Raw genomic sequence first — 19,733 nt, forward strand, 5'->3', positions numbered from 1 at the left:
CTCAGTTACAAGGCGTGAAGGTCCGAGTCTTTTCATTCTGATCACACATTTCAATACAGGCAACTGATTCGAGTTTCGCAAAGCTGTTGAGGCAAATTCTTTGCACACTTGATCTCTGAACTGTCAGGTATACGTATATACTACACGAAAAACATTCTTATTGAACAAACACATTTTGTGTAGCGACAAAGCTTTCTGTCATTTTCTCAAATAGGCCCTATACTTCTAAAAGTGCTCAGATGAAGAGATTTCACAAAGAGAACACGAGTTAAAAATGGGCATCAGTTATTGTTCCGATTTCTCTCCCTGCCGGCAATAATTTATTCAATAAGTCTTTGGACTGGGAAAAGTACACATATATATTTATTTGGCGAATCAGCGGAGAGTTGTCGTAAGTTCGCTATTTTGTGTTTTAGCTGTTATAAGATATCTCACATTATATATATATATATATATATATATATATATATATATATATATATATATATATACATATATATATATATATATAAAGTACGATATATATATATACTGAGTATATATATATATATATATATATATATATATATATATATATATATACATATCGTACTTTGTGTCTACACTTTTCGAACGCCATTGTGCGTCATGCCAATCACCACTTCATGAAATGTGGCGCGTGTATATCGCCGATCAGAGTCTTGCTCAGCTCATCAGTATTGCGCAATTCTAAAGCCCTCGCCGCCGCACGCTCTATGCCTTTTGTCTTCAATGGGGTCAAGAGCAATGCTCATTAGCATCTTATGCTCTACAACGGAAGCGGAGCCTCGATCGGGCTAACCTCTTGTCAAGGCCCTCTCGCTGTATGGTGAAGAAAGCCCAAATGTAGCTGAGTGGGGTTGCGCGCTGGCGCGGTCGGCTGGGCTCGCTTCGCTTGCCCATTACAGCGAGAGGGCCTTGACAAAAGGCTACGATCGGGCAAGAACAATAGGTGCAAAGCGCACCGTAAAGTCGATGGTTGGAAAAAAAAATTGTAACGGAAAAAAAAAATGTCTCAAAGCAACCGTGATTTGGGACACTTTTACTAATTTTTTCACAGTGAAATTTTCCGAACAGATAAATAAAACACCAAGGAATCATTATCCGTCATAAAATAACTTCCCTATTATTTTGACCCCCCCCTTCATTTGGCTCATTACAGGAAAACTCCACGTGCGACATAGTACTCATTTTGAGAGAGCGCCATGTGCACCGAATAGACGTCACCTACTAGGTTGCAGTGTGAAAAGCTTAAACTTCTTTAGACGAGTATGGGATCATTTTCTTTCTTTCTTTCGTTCTTTCTCTACATATGTAAAATAACAGAGAATGTGCGGAATCAAACACAAAATCCTTACGTTTTGTTTTCCCGTTACCCGACTATTGCAATAATGTCGAAAGATAACTTTTCAACGAGAAATGACAGTGTTTGAGACAGAAAAAACAACAACAAAAAACGGGAAATAAAGATTTGTTGGATTTTTTTTTTCATCACTGGGTAATACTGTTCCGTAGAATCTTTGGTTAGAGGGATTTAGCATTGCGTGCTGGCCAACGCGGCTCTAGCTGAAAGTCGGGGGATCGCGGTGATCGAACAGCAATTACTCGTTTACCTTCCTGTATATCAAACCATCCTTTGAACTACTGCGTATTGAAAGTAACTTGTAAAGGATGGAGAATAAGACAGTTTGTTTTGAACAAAACAAGCACAAGTGTGATGATGGCACAATACCAATATACACACTGTCTCGAATAAAGAGAATCAGGCGCTAGTGTGGGGCCTATTTTCATACCCATGGGGACTTATTGAATTAAACAATGTACCAACTTGCACCAAAATAACGAGAACGCTAAATATAGAATTTCCGATCACCTTCGTAAATTTGAACCGAACCCGTTATCGCGAATTACGGCAAATTGCATGGAATCGATCAAAACAACTCGTGACTAGTTGTTCGATCTGAAATTGAAATTAGCCTCCTACACTCTTAAAAAGAAAAGGGTAAATCAACATTTAAAAGGGCTGAGGAGTGACAGCGTTTTTAAGGTAATGTTGCATTCACCCTATATATCCAGCTGAATCCAACGTTAGATGTGCTAGATACAGCTAGAAAAAGGGTGAATACAACATTTTGAAAACGCTGTCACTCCTCGCCTCTTTTAAAACGCTGTTTTATACCCTTTTCTTTTTAAGAGCGTAATGCTACGTATTTTGGTTGAGCAACCGCCTCGACAGACCAACGGACATTATGCGCAATATGTAATCATACAGCCAACTTCACTTTCAGATTGTGTAGGTGGCGGTCGTCGCAAAGCGAATAACTTTGGAGCTGTATTTGTTTATTTATTTATCTATCTTTTTATAGCATTCAGTTACATATATAAACCATCCATTCAATCCTAGATTGGAACTACTTTCTCGATGTTTTCCTCTCTATCTATCTTTCGGTATATGCAATGCTGAATTTCGTGTAGGATATTATTTTCTGCTATTACTTTTCGAACAAGAATCCGCCTTAGGGCTGGGTTCCACTGCCGATCAAATCTGCTTGTTATGATCTATAGTCCGACAGAGTGTTAAAAAATATCGTGTATAGGAGGAAGCCAAAACCAATGTCGATCAAGGAGATCGATCACATCCAGATCGATTCCGATCGCGTCCTTGTCGAGAGAGATTTGATTGGCAGTGGAAATCCATCGTTTCCATACTTGACTAAAGTCTTCATGTATAGTGGCTATTACAGGGCCTACAGTTCGGGACCTGGAGTCAAACTTTCGTTTTATAGGCCTATACTGATGGTGTTACGCGTGCATTGATACATAATACAAGTATTTCCTTCCTTTGTACGTTAGCATGGGGACGATTAGTGAAGTTCACCACGATAATAATGAAAGGCTTGACCGTCAAAAGAAAGATGACCCTTTCCCAGGAACAATGAAAGCAGTGACCAGCTGTCTTTGAAAGACACCATCCTGGCGGAACAATACAAGAAGAATCGAATAAGACACGCTGATTCAACACCACACACAACGAGACATGTTTTAGACACAGCTCGCAGAGGGTGCACTCGCTTGTGAGTTGGGGTATCCCTCTTGCCAACTAGCTAAGAAATCATGTAAGCCATTTTAATAGTGTAAAATTTGTATGAATTTTACATACTAATTTTGGTGCAAACACCACACATCACGGACAGCTTCTTAGTGTAACTGATTAGGCCTATGATAACACAAGCAGTTGTATGGGCATAGTATTCGCGCTGTTACGTCACTGATAGGTAATCACGGGACGGAGACACTGATTTGGTCTATCAACAAACATCAATAAGAAAAGCTATCTTTTTCGATTCTCTGATTAGATAGAATGATGTGGAATCGGGTTCTTTAGTGTGATCACTGTAAAGGTAACATGCCTAACTAAGACTTGACTCATTTCAAAAGAGCGCGTACCCTATTATGTGATCCCCAAAATTCATAAAGAAAGGGGGAATGGAGTAGGGGATATAATAGGCTTTACCAAACATGCCAAATGGAGCAGCATCGCGCTGTCGACGATGCTTTTAACACATGTCCGAAATCATTAATTTTCCTTCAAAATATATGCAGCTGAGAGTGATCAATTTCACTAACATAAAAGTCTTAATCTCATTTCGTTCTGTCCCTTCTTTTTCATTAATAGAAACCATAATGATGAACGAGGATTCAAATCCTTAGGTTGTGGCATTTCTATTGCGTTTGACGGTTAAATTGCGGTATTGTGAAGGTTTCCAATTGGTGGGACATATAATTCGCTGTAATTTAGATCAGCTGTAGAACGCGGGCATCCAATATTGATCATTATTTTAAGAAATATTTGTGAAAGATCGTGAAGATATCTTACGATACTCAAATTTACATAATCATACTACCAAATACCCAACGTCGAAGAGCTCTGCAAACTTCATAGTTGTGTTGATGATATTAAGCGATGGTCTCGCGATAATCATTTGAAATTGAAATTGAATTCTGTTAAATCAGAATTGTCAGGCGGGCTAGTTTTCTCACAAAAATTTATCTCCCAGTCCGTCAGAGATCTAGGAGTTATGGTAGATAAGCATCTGAACTAAAAAACAAAACAAAAAACAACCGAACAAATAGAATAACACACACATTAAGAACTCATGTCGTTCTGCTGCTTCAGGGGTATTTGTAAAAAATAAATTATTAATATCCGTAAGTTATCGGAGCAGTCTTCCACCGAACGTCTAATTCACGCATTTGTTACTTCTCATCTTGACTACTGCAATTTCCTTCTTGTTGGTCTCCCTGCTTCGAGTATTGCACCAAATTCAAAATTCAAAAGACAGCTGCAAGGCTTGTAACCCTGACAAAAACATCTGACCAAATTACTCCAGTTATCCAATCCCTCCACTGGCTCCCCATACATCAACTCTCACCTTTAAAATTGTCCTCATTGTTTACAATATAAATATTATGGATTAATCCTACCTCCCTTCCGCTCCTCCACTTCAGCCTGTTCTCTCTCTTCTCTCCAATTATCACGTGGTCCCGCACATACCCGCTATGGTGATATAGGACCTTTTCTGTATTTCCCCACCCCTTTGGAATAAACTCCCTCTCTATATTCGTATAGCTGAAAGTGTTGATAAAATATGTTCAAATCATTGTTGAAAACTTGTCTGCTTACTCAATCCTAATTTTGTTGTTGTTGTTGTTGTTGCTGTTACGTACATAATGCTGTATCTTAATCATACCTCAATATTTTTAATGTATATATCGGGCATCCTTTCTCTTTATAAGATTATTGGTGCTGTTCGTTATTCCCAGGTTCGCTATTCCGAAGGGTCATTAATCTGAAACACACAAATTTCCTATACCGAGGTTCGTTAATCCGAAAATGAAAAGGGTTCGTTAATCCGAACATTGTGGCGTTATTCCGACGGTTCGTTATTCCGGAGATTCGTTAATTCGAAAATGAAATTCGGAATAACGAAGCTTCGGAAAAACGAATCTTCGGACTAAAGAGTCTTGTGAATAACGAATCTTCGGACTAAAGAGTCTTGTGAATAACGAACCTTCGGAATAACGAGCTGTTACCAAGATTATTGGACATTGGCAGGCTATTATGTGCGATGCGTTGTAATGTGCTGGATTGTAAGCAAGAGTAAATATGTTAATTTTTCTTAATTGAACAACTTCACGTACATTAAAGTGTAGAGAGTTATATATGCCTACGCATGATCATCTTGATCTCAGTGGACTCAAAATATGATTTAGAAGACATCCCAGTTCATCTGTACCAAATCTGTTAATCCAAAAATTACACGAAGGTTCGTCATTCAAAAAGGCGAATTATCTATTTATGCCGAAAAATAAACGTATGGCTCATCCTGCATGATTTAGAAAATGAAATAAAGTCTCATCCACAGTTACAAAATAAGGAGATATAGTTGAAAAATAAACAAAATGACCGGATTTCACAGCACACTCACCCGAAAGAGGAATACGTATCACACACGAAACCGCTTTCATCAATATTGGAGCATTGTACTATACATGGTGAATGTATGCTTTGCGTGAATCCAGTTTCCGAAGATAAAAGCTATACTCTTGATAGCTTAGTCAGGGGAGCACAATTGACTGAAAAAAAAAATCATATCAATGAGATACTTCAACAGACTAAATAGAGAAACCACAGGCCTGCTTCTTAAAGAGTTAGTATTGATATTATACGCTCGATTTATTTAGTGCTCCACTGTGAATCGAGCGTAAAATACAGTTTTGGTTATTGCTGAAAGCAAAACAGAAGAACACTTCGAATCGCAGCGTTTATTATTATATCATTATGCTTTACTTTAATGTAGCTTGTAGATACATGCATAGTACTTCCCGTGTCCGAGGCACTCGGATAGAGGTCATGAACTTCATGTCCAGTGTTATCATTTTTAGTATGTCGGTGTAGTTCATTCTTTTAATGCTAGATTTCATCAGCCCCCCCCCCCTCCCATGCTGACTCTGATATATCAATACCCGCCTTCACATGTGCAAAATAGCGCGTTATTGAACATGCTCCAATACTCGAGGTTTTTTTTTTCCAACTTCTCAGACAAAAGAGCGTACACGCGAGGATTGTACACTTTTTGGTTCAGACGCTCCAGCCACCCTCGGAAACTTGAGTTTTTTTGTTGTTGTTGTTTTTTTTTTTTTGTTTTTTTTTTTGCAACCGTTCACACGTACAGAAAATAACCCGCTAATTGCCAATCGATGAAACTATTGTTCTTGTGCCTCACAGTGGTGTGGAGAGCACGCTGTTGTTAATGATGGGAATAAAAGAACTCAATCAAGTTTCTAAACCCGACCGTTCAAGTACTGCCGGGGCAAATACCGCGCTCGTTCAGAAATATCAGCAAGATTTCTGAGGTTATGCATCGCGCTACTGGTTCGCACTAATTTTCTGTTGTGTGTGTGTGTGTGTGTGTGTGTGTGTGTCCACATGTGCAAAAGACTGGAGTTTGCTAAAGGGTAACAAAAATTGAGTTCTGTAACATGCTAATTTGTGTACGTGTGAACCCCCTATTACAGGTATGTTGTAAGACTTTTGTTGGACTTTCCTACAAAAGGAGGTTTGATTCTAACCTGCTCGCTTGCTGTGTTCTATCATTTATTTTGCAGTAACGTGTCTGTTTGTATTGCTGGTATGCCATACGGAATATTGTACCATGAATCCACCTTCCTGGGGACCGTTTCATGAAACTTTATGTCAGTGATTTACACTGACAACTGTTAAAAGCTACTGAAATCCTTGCGTCTGATTGGCTGATAGCAAATTTGTCGGTGAAAACCTCCGACGAACTCGTTGATGAAACGCCCCCCCCCCCCCGAGTTGATCTACTTTGCGATTCGTTTGCTTTGTATACGCCCTTGAACGGGTGGCGGTTTTTTTCATCCCTCTCTCTCTCTCTCTCTCTCTCTCATGTCAAAAAAATAATGATAATATAAAAAAGGTCCCGAATGCTGAAGAAAATATCGCTTTCCTAGATGCCGCTGCAACAAGCCGAAGTTTATAGTGTAAGAGCTATACCTACCCAATTACACAACAGTAGGCTTACATAATATCATGGCAACATTATTGAAACTTCTTTCGATCTCACACTCATAAAATCTGCGTACCACTGCGTGTGAAAATTAGAATGAACATAACGGACATATCAACTGAGAAGTTCCTCTAGATACTGTCTTCTTCCCGACTTGGCGATCATCATACAGTAAAAGACGTGACTTTATTTGTATCGAATGTAAACTGTTTACTGTAAACGAAAAACACTATACGGGGTGCCTCCTCCGTTTATTGCCTTTGCCGTAACCATGGAGCTACTACGAAACCAAACAAGAAGCACGCATGGACGGCGCGTTTCATTGAACTTGATAACCACGTGTTTCGCACTTCGGCACATATTGCACTGCGCGAAACGTAGCGATTACCGTACTTGTGGCGGACTTACTGACTTTGGTCAAGGAATGAAAATGGAATACATTAAGAAAAATATTATGATATTGAAATACCGACATCATGAAAATGTTTGGAAACAACGAATGATGGTGGAGTATAGAAATGAAAATGCCAAACAAAGATTTTCATTCGCTCATAGGGAAGCTCTCTAGAAGAGATGAAAGCATCTCCCCTCGTATGGCAGTATAAGTTTCCCCAACAAGCTGAGGTTAGTGAGGTATACACCAGGGCTCGACACTAACGGTGGCTCGGTGGACCGGGGCCACCAAAAACGCACGTCGGGCCACCAAAAAAAGTCGGATGTTTGCCTTTACTTTTGGAAATGGACAGCGGTAACAGTCGACTCTTTATAACATGCTAAAATAAATGTCAGATGTTGTTTTTATTTTTGGAAATGAATAACGGTAATATTCGACTCCGTACGGTACTAAAATAAATGTCGGATGTTTGCTTATACCAAGGATGCTTATACTTTTGGATTTGAATAACGGTAAGATTCAGCTCCGTACGGTGCTAAAATTAATGTCAGAAATTCGATTTTGCGTTCGGAAATGAATAACAGTAATATTCGACTCCGTACGGTGATTAAATACATATCGCATGTTTGCTTTGACGTTCGGAAATGACTACTAATGATATACAACTCCGTACGATGATCTAAATGCCGGATATTTGCTTATCCGTTCGAAAGTAAATAGCAATAACATTCAGCTCTGAAAGATGTTAATATAAGTGTCGGAAATTTGCTTTGACGATCGGAAATGAATAACAATGATATTCAACTCCGTACGATGATGAAATAAATGCCGGATGTTTTCTTTCAAGCTCTGGACTTGTAAAAAGATAATAATGTACGTTCATCACTTTTTTTTTTTCATGATTCATTCAAGAATTTCGGGAGTCTGACAGCCATCGGATCTCGTTACGATGTTTTTGTATTGTCTACAGACAAGTATGGCAAACATAAGAGCAAGGCTTCATAGAAGATGAATTACCCTGGTGGCAATCATTGAACGACAATTTCAATTCAATGGGCAATCGTCGGGACCACTCGCGATGTTAGAAAAAATAAACACCTCAGCATCGAGCAATTTCTATTATTGAATGAGAAATCGTCGGGACGATGTGCGACGTTTCAAACTCATACCAAACGGTGATTTAAGTTCAATGGGCAAGCCTAGGGACGATGCGCGACGCTTTAACAATTACTAAACGCGTCTCTGACCAGTGATTCAAGTTGAATGGACAATCGTCGGGACGATAAGTGCGACGTTTGAACAATTATGGATTAACAAACTCGCCGCGGAACGGTGATTTAAATTCAATGGTCAATCGTCGGGACGATGAGCGACGCGAAACCATCACCAAAACCTTTACAAAACGGTTAGTCAAGTTGAATACGCAGTCGTCGGGGACGATGTGCGACGTTTGAACAATCACTGAAACGCTTCGCCGATCGACAAAAGACCTCCTTAATTGATTAGTCGCGACGAAAAGAGACGACTTCGTTCCGACTCGTCGGAACCATCTTTTGTTGATATTTATAATGAGCCAAAAATAGCGCAGTAATGAGCACATGAGGCCCAAAATTTGGATCGTCGGGGACGATTGGCGACGATCTTTTGTCTCATATCGTCGCGACGAAGATATCTCCCTAACACAGTTTTTCTCTTGTGCCTAAATCAACCAGCCTGAAAAGAGTACAAACCACAAAAAAGTCAAGGCTTTGATAATGACCCTTTTGCTGTTCCTCTTCCTGACTGTGTTGAATAATAGTCAAAAGTACACCATAAGTTATTAGAATCTTGCATTACAATTACAAAGGAAACCAGGTAAGATTTGTTGTTGTTTCTTTTTCATTCTCCTATACTCTTCGTTTAGGAAACGTAGGTCTGTTTAGGTTCAAACGAAACTCTGCACAAATATTTATAATTATTATACGGTTTTTACATTACGAAAACGGAGAGACGTAGTTTAATACACATCCTAGTTATGATCATTGTGTAGAGTAAGTAATACTGATAAATAGTAATATGGGCCTAGTCGGAAATGCTCATTTACACAGATGTATATTCAACATTTCTAGCGATATGACTTAAACCCTGCCAAGTTCGGTAAAAATCTGATCATGCGTTTTCAAGAACACAATGGACATGTAAGAATTTCGCCACAATTTGTCCACCCTACCCCCCCCCCCTCTTTATCTGCTTTAAGGAAGTTCCTCAGTTGAAGTTAAGTCCATGTCATTTTCTTCAAACTTTCCATACCGTAACTTTGACCCATCGTAAGCCCAAATATGTAAATAAAACCATAAGTTCAATTGCTTGTTTTTCTTCTACGGGACTTTGAAGAATGGCTAATCTGCCGTCCTACCAAAATGACAGCATTAATAGATCAAGACCATGATTGGCAACAAAATCTGCAATGACAAACTTAAATCATCATAATTCTTTCAAAATCCACCATATTTTCTCCAATTTTTCAAGAATTACAGAAAAAAGTACCCAAAACGAAGAAAAGATTTCAAAGTTAGGGTTTACACTCTCATTCTTGAGCAATCAGCGCCCTCACGCGGCAGATAAAAAGAAATCTCTCAAATCCTTCTCATCGACGTTTTCTGTTAGTGGTGAGCTAAAGGACAAAAGGTTCATAAAACTTATGCTGTACACTCAAAACCCATGTCATTTTCACGAAACTTGACCGAATTGTAGAAGGTTTACTTATTCCAGAATAAGAATAGAAAGTGGTAGGTTCATGCGCTCGTTTTAGTGCTAGCAGTGCCCCCATGCGACATATATCCTCGTAAGTCCCAAAAATCTGGTCAGGAACCTATGCAGGGATGCCCTGACAGGGTGGGTTCATAAAACTTATTCTGTACATTAAAAACCCATGTCATTTTCATGAAACTTGACCAAATTGTAGAAGAAGGCTTACTAATTCCAGAAAAATGATAAAAAGTGGGGGTTCATGTGCTCGTTTTTGTGCTGGCAACACGCCCATAATGATAGAAATCATCCTAGGACCCCAAAATCTGCATGGTTAAAAACCTATCGTGGTGATGGGTGCCCTTATTAGGTGGGGTTCATTAATGTCATGCTGTACAAAACCCATGTCATTTTTACGAAAATTCATCAAATTGTAGAAGAAGGGTTAATTGATGCAGAACAATTGCAAAAATGGGGGGTTCATGCGCTCGCTTTTGTGCGGGCAGAGTCTCCTTGCAACAGAAATCATCGTGGACCCCCAAATCTGGTCAGGAACCAATGCAGGGATATACCCTGTTAGGATGCATGAATCTCATGCGGTTCACTCAAAACCCCATTTTCTTTTCTTAAAAAAAAAGAAAACAAACAAAAAACGTGTCACAATTGCAGTGATATGGTGGAAAAATATTCAGAAAGGAAGGTCCATGTGCGTTTTGGTTATTGTTTCCCTTACACAGCCATAATGATATTCTGTGGACGCAAGCACGGAAAACTCCACATTGCCATGTTTGTTTGTTTGTTTGTTTGTTTGTTTCATCCATTTGCTGTAACCACGTGCAAAAAGTGATAATGGAGGAAGAAGAATAAATATAAGGAAATGGGAGTTTTGGCTTTAGTCTGACAGTCCTCCAAAGGAAAAACAAGTCTTAATATGATGACTTTGATTGTAGATTGCATGTGTTTGTTGTTGCAGTGGTTGGAAAAGTGCGTGTTGTGAACTATGGAGATATACCTTGAGTACCCCCCCCCCTGAAAAAAAAATTCTTTAATCCTCCTTTTGTTACACCAGATTAGGTAATCAAAAATTAATATCTGAATGGTGAAAGTGATAAATACATGTTCGGTAATACCTTCGTGACCTTTTACAAGTTGTAACCAAACATCAAAAAAATATGTTGTATTAGTAATAACAAGTTTAGATCTAATTTAGATTTTAACAGAGATACTCATGTTGTTTTAGTTGTTAGACCTAAAGATGAAATGTGTGTCATAATATGAAGAGTTTGTTCGCAAAAACCGATAAGTCCATATTTGCCAAATGGAGATATTTGCGATTAAAGGTCAAGAAAAATAAAGAGAATAATAAGAAATATTTTGCTTCTTTTGATCATAACTTCAGAAATGTACCTTTATATGTAGTGACCAATACATCATTTAAAAGGTATTATTTTGTACTTTATGACAGAGACCGTACTTCAAAATCTTCAAAAATGGACTTATCGGTTTTTGCAAACAAACTCTTCATATGTTTGTTGTTGTTGTTGTTGTTGTTGTTGTTGTTGTTGTTGTAACACCTTTTCTAGTAGACTAGCAGTCCCCGACTGGGCCTATGGACCTAGGTACCTTAGCACTCGACTTTTAGTAACCATATTGATGAACAGAATAATGAACTGCATGTCACAAAACAGATCAAAGGATTGAAAATGGAAACAGTTGAGTTCCACTTCCAAGCTTCCCGATTCCGTCTATCAGCGTTGTGCTACCATGACCATCTATATGTGGCTTGGACTGCTGAACTTTGCATAGTACGTACAGATTGAAACGCGTACAGTCGGCGGCACGCGAGCCGAGCGAGGCCGCCCAGCGCGGCCGCGGTGGGGAGCAGCCGCCTGCGGCTGTCGGGTATCCGTACGTACCACACTCTAGCTCGATCTACAAGCAGCTGCTGCTCTCAGCTAACTCAGCTTATCACACGTGCGTGCGCATCTACGCTCCACAAACACAACTGAGGAACGTCCTTAACTCTTTATGTGCCTCGTTCGCACGTCTGGCTCAGTCGACGGCGTGCCACCTTCACATATTCTGCTCAGCAAACAAAGCCGACAAAACCGATCGATAAATCGCTAATCCTGCGGTATCAAAGCGTTTCTCGCGCTTTTGTTCCTCTCACATACGGCTTGCATTCTGTTTGGTGATTGACTATCAAGTGGTGTTCCCAACTAGATTTGCGTGTACATTCTAAGTTTCTGTCACTATTTTATGTGCAAAAGTCATGCCTTTACAGTAATGTAGCAACTGGTAATGCAAAAGAAATATTGAAAATATAATTATTATACATTGTATATGGAAGCAAAGTTTGGCATTCCTCTTTAACTCTGCTCACCATAATGTCCAGATTGATAGAAATTTGTAGGAGTTATACAAATTGAAAAAACAAAATTCTTTCTCAAAGCAAAGCATGACTGTACCTTCGTATCTCAGAATAACGTGGCACACTTGGGGTTTTCACCATGGCACATAAAGAGTTAAACAGTTTTGAAAATATGGTCACCAATCTACTCAGTCATATAGTACTAACTTAGCTTTACACTTGAGAATAAAAATAGTAATAATAATAATAATAATGATAATAATAATAATAATAATAATAATTGCATTTACATGGCGCTTCATACTGACGTTTCTAAGCGCACTTTCCTACTCATACAAATAGACTAGAAAACACAATAACATTAACAAAATCAGCGTTAACAGTAACAAAAGAAGAAGAAAGAAAAGAAAAGAAAATAAAAATACATGTGATGCAATGGTACAATAATTGATAACTGTGTGCGCCTCCAGAAAAAAAAAATTACAACTGATTAAACAGGTGAGTTTTAAGAAGAATTTTAAATGATTCGACAGATGAGGCATTCTGAATATAAAGAGGGAGTTTATTCCAAAGAGTGGGAGCAATGGAAGAGAAGGCTCGATCACCATAACGGGTTTTTGTACGTGGGCCATGAAGTAATTAGAGAGAGGAAGATGAACGGAGGGATCTGGCAGAAGAGGAGGAGCGGAGAGAGACTAGGTTTTGAAGATATATGGGTGCAAGATAACGTGTGATTTTGTACGTCAGAAGTAGGATCTTGAAAATAATACGGGAATGGTGTCATGCACCAACAGAACACCCGTCAGCACCGACATAACATCTGTCATACACCGACAAAACATTCTTGGATTAGCACCGAATGACTGCGACTGCTCACGCCATGTTTGCCAACTCCAACTCTCATGTCCCGAATGGACACTTTTATTCCACCCCACCCTGGTTTCACCAAGGCACATCACGGTTCTCCGTCACACCTCCCCCCAACAAGAGGAAAGTTATGAATGTAACTTTTCGACTATAAACACCTTCGTTGTAAGGCTTACTTCACTGTTCTCTTGCTTACTACACGTATTCAGCTCACACGATTACAAACTCAAATAGTTTTGTGTTGTTTTCTCACAACCTCACCTGGCATACTACACTTATAATTACTGATTTTGAGCCTTATCAGAATCAGTTAACTCCGGCATCAACATTGTCCACTTTTAGAACAATATATGAAACTTGACAAGCCCCCTACAAAACATGTAAATACACAAATCAACAGTCTACAGTAATACAAATGTGAAACTGTTTTCAACGGGTGCAAATACGAGTGCACATAATCTGGAAAAATTACACCAGATGTAATCAATCATTTCTCCAGTAGTATCACTATTTTGACTGAGACTGTGCTTTCTGGTAGTCTCGACTGTAATTATATCTTCACATATTTGACTAATAAACTTCAGGCATGAATAATATATATATATATATATTTTTGGTAACAATACACTTCATCTTTAAATGTGAAAACCAACGACATACACTTCCTGAAATTGTTCTGACTGTTGCAAAGATATGTCTGTTTCTCCAACACAAACTTTCACTGGAGTTTCACTGAATGTGGTAACAGCACACATTTCTTGATTATAACAAAATCGTATTTAAACACGTCAACACATGTGTACATCTACTCAATGTACTTGCTAATACATCTTATACTTATGTCAACTCTGCGTCATACGTTAGCCAAAACGACAACAAAATTTTGAACATCGGACATTTCTTTTTGTCCCTTCACACATATGTACTGTCACGCGATAAGATGTTGTAATATATGTGCAAACTCTGGAAAATATCGAGATCATACTCGACACACAAATGTGACGCTGTCACTCTGTAACGAAATACATATACAGGTTATTAATTTACAAAAGTGACATTATAACATGTTGGCTTCTTTATGCCTCACTGTCACTCAACACTTTTCATTTTTAAAAAACAACACAAATTCTTTTGTTTGAACACAAATCGGTTGGCATAATTATGACTCATAATTTGATCAACAGTTTTCATGTGACTGGCCGGTTGTGTTTTGCTATACTGTTTTTGCATTTGCGAGCATTAACTCTGTAACGTATCGGTACACATACAAATCTGAATCCTTTGACTCTTTGGTACATTGAATGAAATCACAATACATGTAGAAGTGTGCAACTGAAGCACAACTTTCACCGTAATCTTACACACCACAGATATTGTATCCTGGCGCTTCCTGTAATGTTGGGTTTTCAAAATATCATACAATGTTTGGCGTGTAACACATCATGAACTTTTTCAAGCGATGTCTTCTTATAAAGACAGAATATTGTGTACTAGTACTTTCTCATACTTCCTAGCATCACTCACATATACTGTTTTCGCTTAAAACAAATATGATTAACATAAATACAATTTCTTCCTTCACAGATCCTTGGGAAAGGAAGAAAACTGAACGAAAATACATAAACATAATTATGTATACTTTGTCATATACAAAAAAAAATCAACATCAGTTTCTTGTCTGTTTTGAGTCCTGTTTGAAATGTTCAGCTTGATGTAGGTTTCACTGTAGATTTGATATAATTATCGTTCGGCAACATTATCAGCGCGCACAGTTTCAAACTCGCGACGAAGCGTCTGCTAATTTGCTGTCCTTTCCTGCTATGTGCACAATTCTCAGTGGGTACGGTTGGAGAATGAAACTCCAACGGAAGAGACGCTGATTCTTGTGCTTGAAGCGTTCTAAGAATGTCAATGGGTTATGGTCAGTGTACACCACGATGTCTCTTCCACCGTCCAAATACGCTTCGAAATGTTGCACGGCTAGAACTACACTGAGGCATTCCTTCTCCACAGTTGAATACTTTTGCTAATGGCGATTCAGTTTTTTGGAGAAGAAACACACGGGTTTGCTGTGTCCGTTGTCGTCATCCTGAAGTAGCACGGCTCCTACTCCTCGGTCACTAGCATCCGTAGCCAGCTGGAAGCTCCTCTCGAAGTTTGGTGCGATGAGCACGGGATCGTTCATGAGGACGGCCTTCAGCTTCTGGAACGCATCCTGGCAGCTCGCCGACCACTGGAACGTTGTACCCTTTTTCAACAAGTCCGTCAAGGGCACCACCAGGTGACTGAAGTTGGGGACGAATCTCCGGTAGAATCCGCACATTCCCATGAAGCGCTGAAGCTCCCGTTTCGATGACGGCACTGGGAAGTCCACGATGGCTCGGACCTTGGCATCTCGTGGTGCGACGCTACCTCGGCCTACTTTGTGACCTAGGTAAGTCACACAAGCTTTCCCGAACTCGCATTTGGCCAGATTCACCACGAGTCCTGCATGTGACAACCTCTGGAACAGCTCTCGAAGATGAGCAACATGCTCCTCCCAAGTATTGCTGAAAACCAACACATCGTCTATATAGACAACACAGTTATCATGACCACCAATAACTCGATTCATCATCCGTTGAAAAGTTGCGGGGGAATTTTTCATCCCGAAGGGCATGACACGACACTGGTATAACCCGGAGGGTGTGACAAACGCCGAGATCTCTCTTGCATCTTTGTCTAATGGCACCTGCCAATACCCTTTCATCAAATCCAATTTGCTGACATACTCAGCACTTCCTACCCGATCAATACATTCCTCAATCAAAGGAAGCGGAAACGAATCAGTCTTACTTATGGTATTGACCTTCCTGTAATCTACACAAAACCTGGACGTTCCGTCTGACTTTGGGACTAGCACTACCGGGGAACTCCAGTTTGAGTTACTGGGCTCTATGATTCCATTTGCAAGCATGAAATCTACCTCCCTATCAACCTGTTTTCTCTTAGCAGGATGAATCCGATATGGATGCTGCTTTATGGGTGCATTTTCACCAACATCTACTGTATGAACAGTGTCTTTCGCACAGCCCAATGTATCACTGCAAACCTCCGGAAATTCTTGGAAGATGTCGACAACATCTTGCCTCTCCGAATCAGACAGATGACTAAGCAGTAACTCTGGATTTTCTAGTGCCTTTGAGTTCTCTACTCGCGGAATCATTCCTGACTTGAAACTCACACTCTGAGAATCTGGAGCATCAGATTCAAACTCTTCTGCACTTTTCTCAGCACTGTGTAGGACACTCTCACTCACAACTGCACCTACGTCTTCTACACGTTCATGGTATTTCTTCAACATATTAACGTTACACACTCTCTTGGTTTTTCTACGATTAGGCATGCTCACCACATAAGTCTCCTTCCCAAGCTTCCTCTCTACTTCATAGGGACCACTGAATTTAGCCTTCAATGCATCTCCTGGCAATGGAAGTAGAACTAAGACTTTGTCTCCAACCTCAAACACACGACTCTTTGCCTTTCGGTCAAAGATTTCCTTCATTGTCTGTTGCGAAGACTTCAAGTGTTCTCTCGCCACTTCATTCGCTCTCACAAGACGCTCTCTGAACATGGAGATGTAGTCTAAGGCATTGGAATCTTTCTCTTCCTCATCAGACAACAGCTGCTCCTTTACAACTTTCAGGGGCCCTCTTGGCTCATGCCCAAACACCAACTCAAAGGGAGAGAATCCAGTGGATTCATTAGGCACTTCACGAGCAGCGAAGAGAAGAAAAGGGATCCCTTTATCCCAGTCCCTGGGATTATCCTGACAGTAGACCTTCAGCATCGTTTTAAGCGTCTGATGGTACCTTTCTAAGGCCCCCTGTGATTGCGGGTGATATGCAGACGACTTGATCTGTTGAATACCAAGCTGGTACATCAACTCCTGAAAGACACGAGACATGAAATTGCTACCTTGATCCGACTGTATTTCTTTTGGTAGCCCATACCTAGTAAAGAAAGTCAACAAGGCATCCAGAACTGACTTAGCAGTTATGCTCCTCAACGGAAATGCTTCTGCGTATCTCGTGGAAACATCCATCACAGTCAATAAATACTGACATCCTGACTTGGACTTCGGCAATGGACCAACGCAATCTACCATCACACGGCTAAATGGCTCCTCAAAAGCCGGAATAGGAATCAAAGGCGTAGGTCTAATGGCATGTTGTGGTTTTCCTACCACTTGACATTCATGACACGTTCGACAAAATTCAGACACATCCTTTCTCATCTTGGGCCAGAAGAAGTGAGTTCTGATTCTACACAAAGTCTTCTTGACACCCATGTGTCCGGCCATTGGAATTTCATGTGCAAGACGTAGAATTTCCTTTCGATACGGCGGAGGAACAACTATCTGGTCGACAACCGTCCAGTCCTCATCTGCGGGACGATCTGGAGGACGCCATTTCCTCAGCAAAACACCAGACTTTACATAGAAACATTCTGGCACTCCCTTCGCCTCATCTACAGTCAATGCACCCTCTCTCAACTTCAACAAATCCTCATCTTCCATCTGTGCTTTGATTAAAGCTGGCTAACCGAACACACCTTCCTCCCAACTTTGTTCTCTTTCATCTTCACTAGTCACCTTTCCAAAGAATGTGTCACCAAGAGAAATTTCACTTTCAGACTCCTTTCTCTCACGCTCTGCTTCACTTGCTCGAAATCTTGTGATAGCACATGTTGGAAATACTTCTGGAAATTCATCGACAAGTTTTCAGTTTCCTGCTCGTACACTGGGACTTCGGAAACAACCGGAAGGACACTCACTCGACCTCCTGCAAGGTCATTACCAAGCAAAAAGGAAACTCCATCCATAGGGAGAAATGGAACAATTCCCACAATCACTTCCCCTGAAATCAGTCCACTATCCAAATTCACTCGGAAAAGAGGGACCGCCTGAGTTCCTCCATTGACATCATGTATCAGTACCTTTCTACCCGTGTTACAATCTATGGGCATACCCTTCACATCTCCTACCATGAGGGACTGTGTAGCTCCAGTATCACGAAGGATGACTACCGGTACTCTAACTTCAGCAATGGTTACTGTACCCTTGGAAATGAAGTCCTTGTACTTTTCATCCACACCACTTGAACACCTATCTGTCATTTTTAAGACACTGCTTTTCACAACATTTGGATGACGCTGTTCATCACTTACACTTGACTTAACAAAACCATTGGTGGCTGTCTGGTTTGGTTTCTCGTTTGTTTCAGCATTTGAACTGTTCTGTGGACGTGTGTCTGCATGGACTAAACCATGTGTTGCTCTTTGCTTTTGTTTTTCTTTTGCTTCATTTTGTTCCAGCAATCGCCTACATTCAGACTTAATGTGACCTGTTTTCCCACAGAAAAAGCATCTCACTTCTTTGTATTGAGGCCGTGGCGATTTTGGTCGCTCTTTCTGTGATTCAGTCTTTACTTTATCCTTGCGTTCACTATGACTACTGTGCCACTTTTGAGTGTCAGGATTTCTAAACTGATCAAATTTCCTCTTTCCCTCAGGACTTTTTGTTTTCACTTTATGTGTCAACTCATACTGGTCAGCGGTGACTGCTGCACTCTTTACATCATGTACTCTTCGATCTTCCAAATATGTTCTCAAATCTGGAGGTGTCGATTTCTTGAACTCCTCCATCAACACTATCTCTCTCAAATTGTCATAAGTGAGATCTACTTTCATTGATCGAACCCATCGATCAAACAGAATTTCTTTTTCTCTCTGAAACTCTACGTAGGTCTGTCTCGAACCTCTCCTATATCCTCGAAACTTTTGCCTGTAAGCTTCTGGGACTATTAAACTGATAGGCAAGAAGGACTGCTTCCTTAACTGTGTCATAGTTATTTGCCTCCTCATCCGAGAGAGCAGACACTACTGAATGTGCCTTGCCTGTGAGCTTTTGTTGTACTATCATAGACCAATATTTCTTCTCCCACTCCAAATTCCTGGCTATTCTCTCAAAGGAGAAAAAGAAAGAGTCTACATCCTCTTCATCAAAGCGGGGGACTGTGTTTGCCATTTTTGCAATGTCAGGCGTCTTTGATCTCGACATAGTAACATACATAGGCCTATCCCCTGGGACGCTACTGGCCTGCGCCTGGGTCAACTCAATTTGACGTTGCATTAACTCTTGTTCAAGTCTCAGATTTTCTGCTTTCATTTTTTCTTTTTCTAACTCCAATCTTGCCAGTTCTAGTTGTGTGGAATCTACCCTCAT

At 40.1% G+C, this 19,733-nt stretch overlaps 1 protein-coding gene across 1 annotated transcript; it reads right to left on the bottom strand.

Annotated features, from left to right (window-relative positions):
• Positions 1-15,494: 15,494 nt before the first annotated feature.
• Positions 15,495-18,625, bottom strand: LOC140226694 (uncharacterized). Its single transcript, XM_072307134.1, has 3 exons — positions 18,446-18,625; positions 16,304-17,396; positions 15,495-16,036 (listed from the first exon to the last, which is right to left on the bottom strand). The coding sequence occupies exons 1-3, from the start codon at positions 18,623-18,625 to the stop codon at positions 15,495-15,497; spliced, it is 1,815 nt and encodes a 604-aa protein (XP_072163235.1).
• Between the last annotated feature and the right edge of the window lie 1,108 nt (positions 18,626-19,733).

This window comes from Diadema setosum, chromosome 3 (assembly GCF_964275005.1).
Source record: "Diadema setosum chromosome 3, eeDiaSeto1, whole genome shotgun sequence".
In the NCBI taxonomy this organism is placed as follows: Eukaryota; Metazoa; Echinodermata; class Echinoidea; order Diadematoida; family Diadematidae; genus Diadema; species Diadema setosum.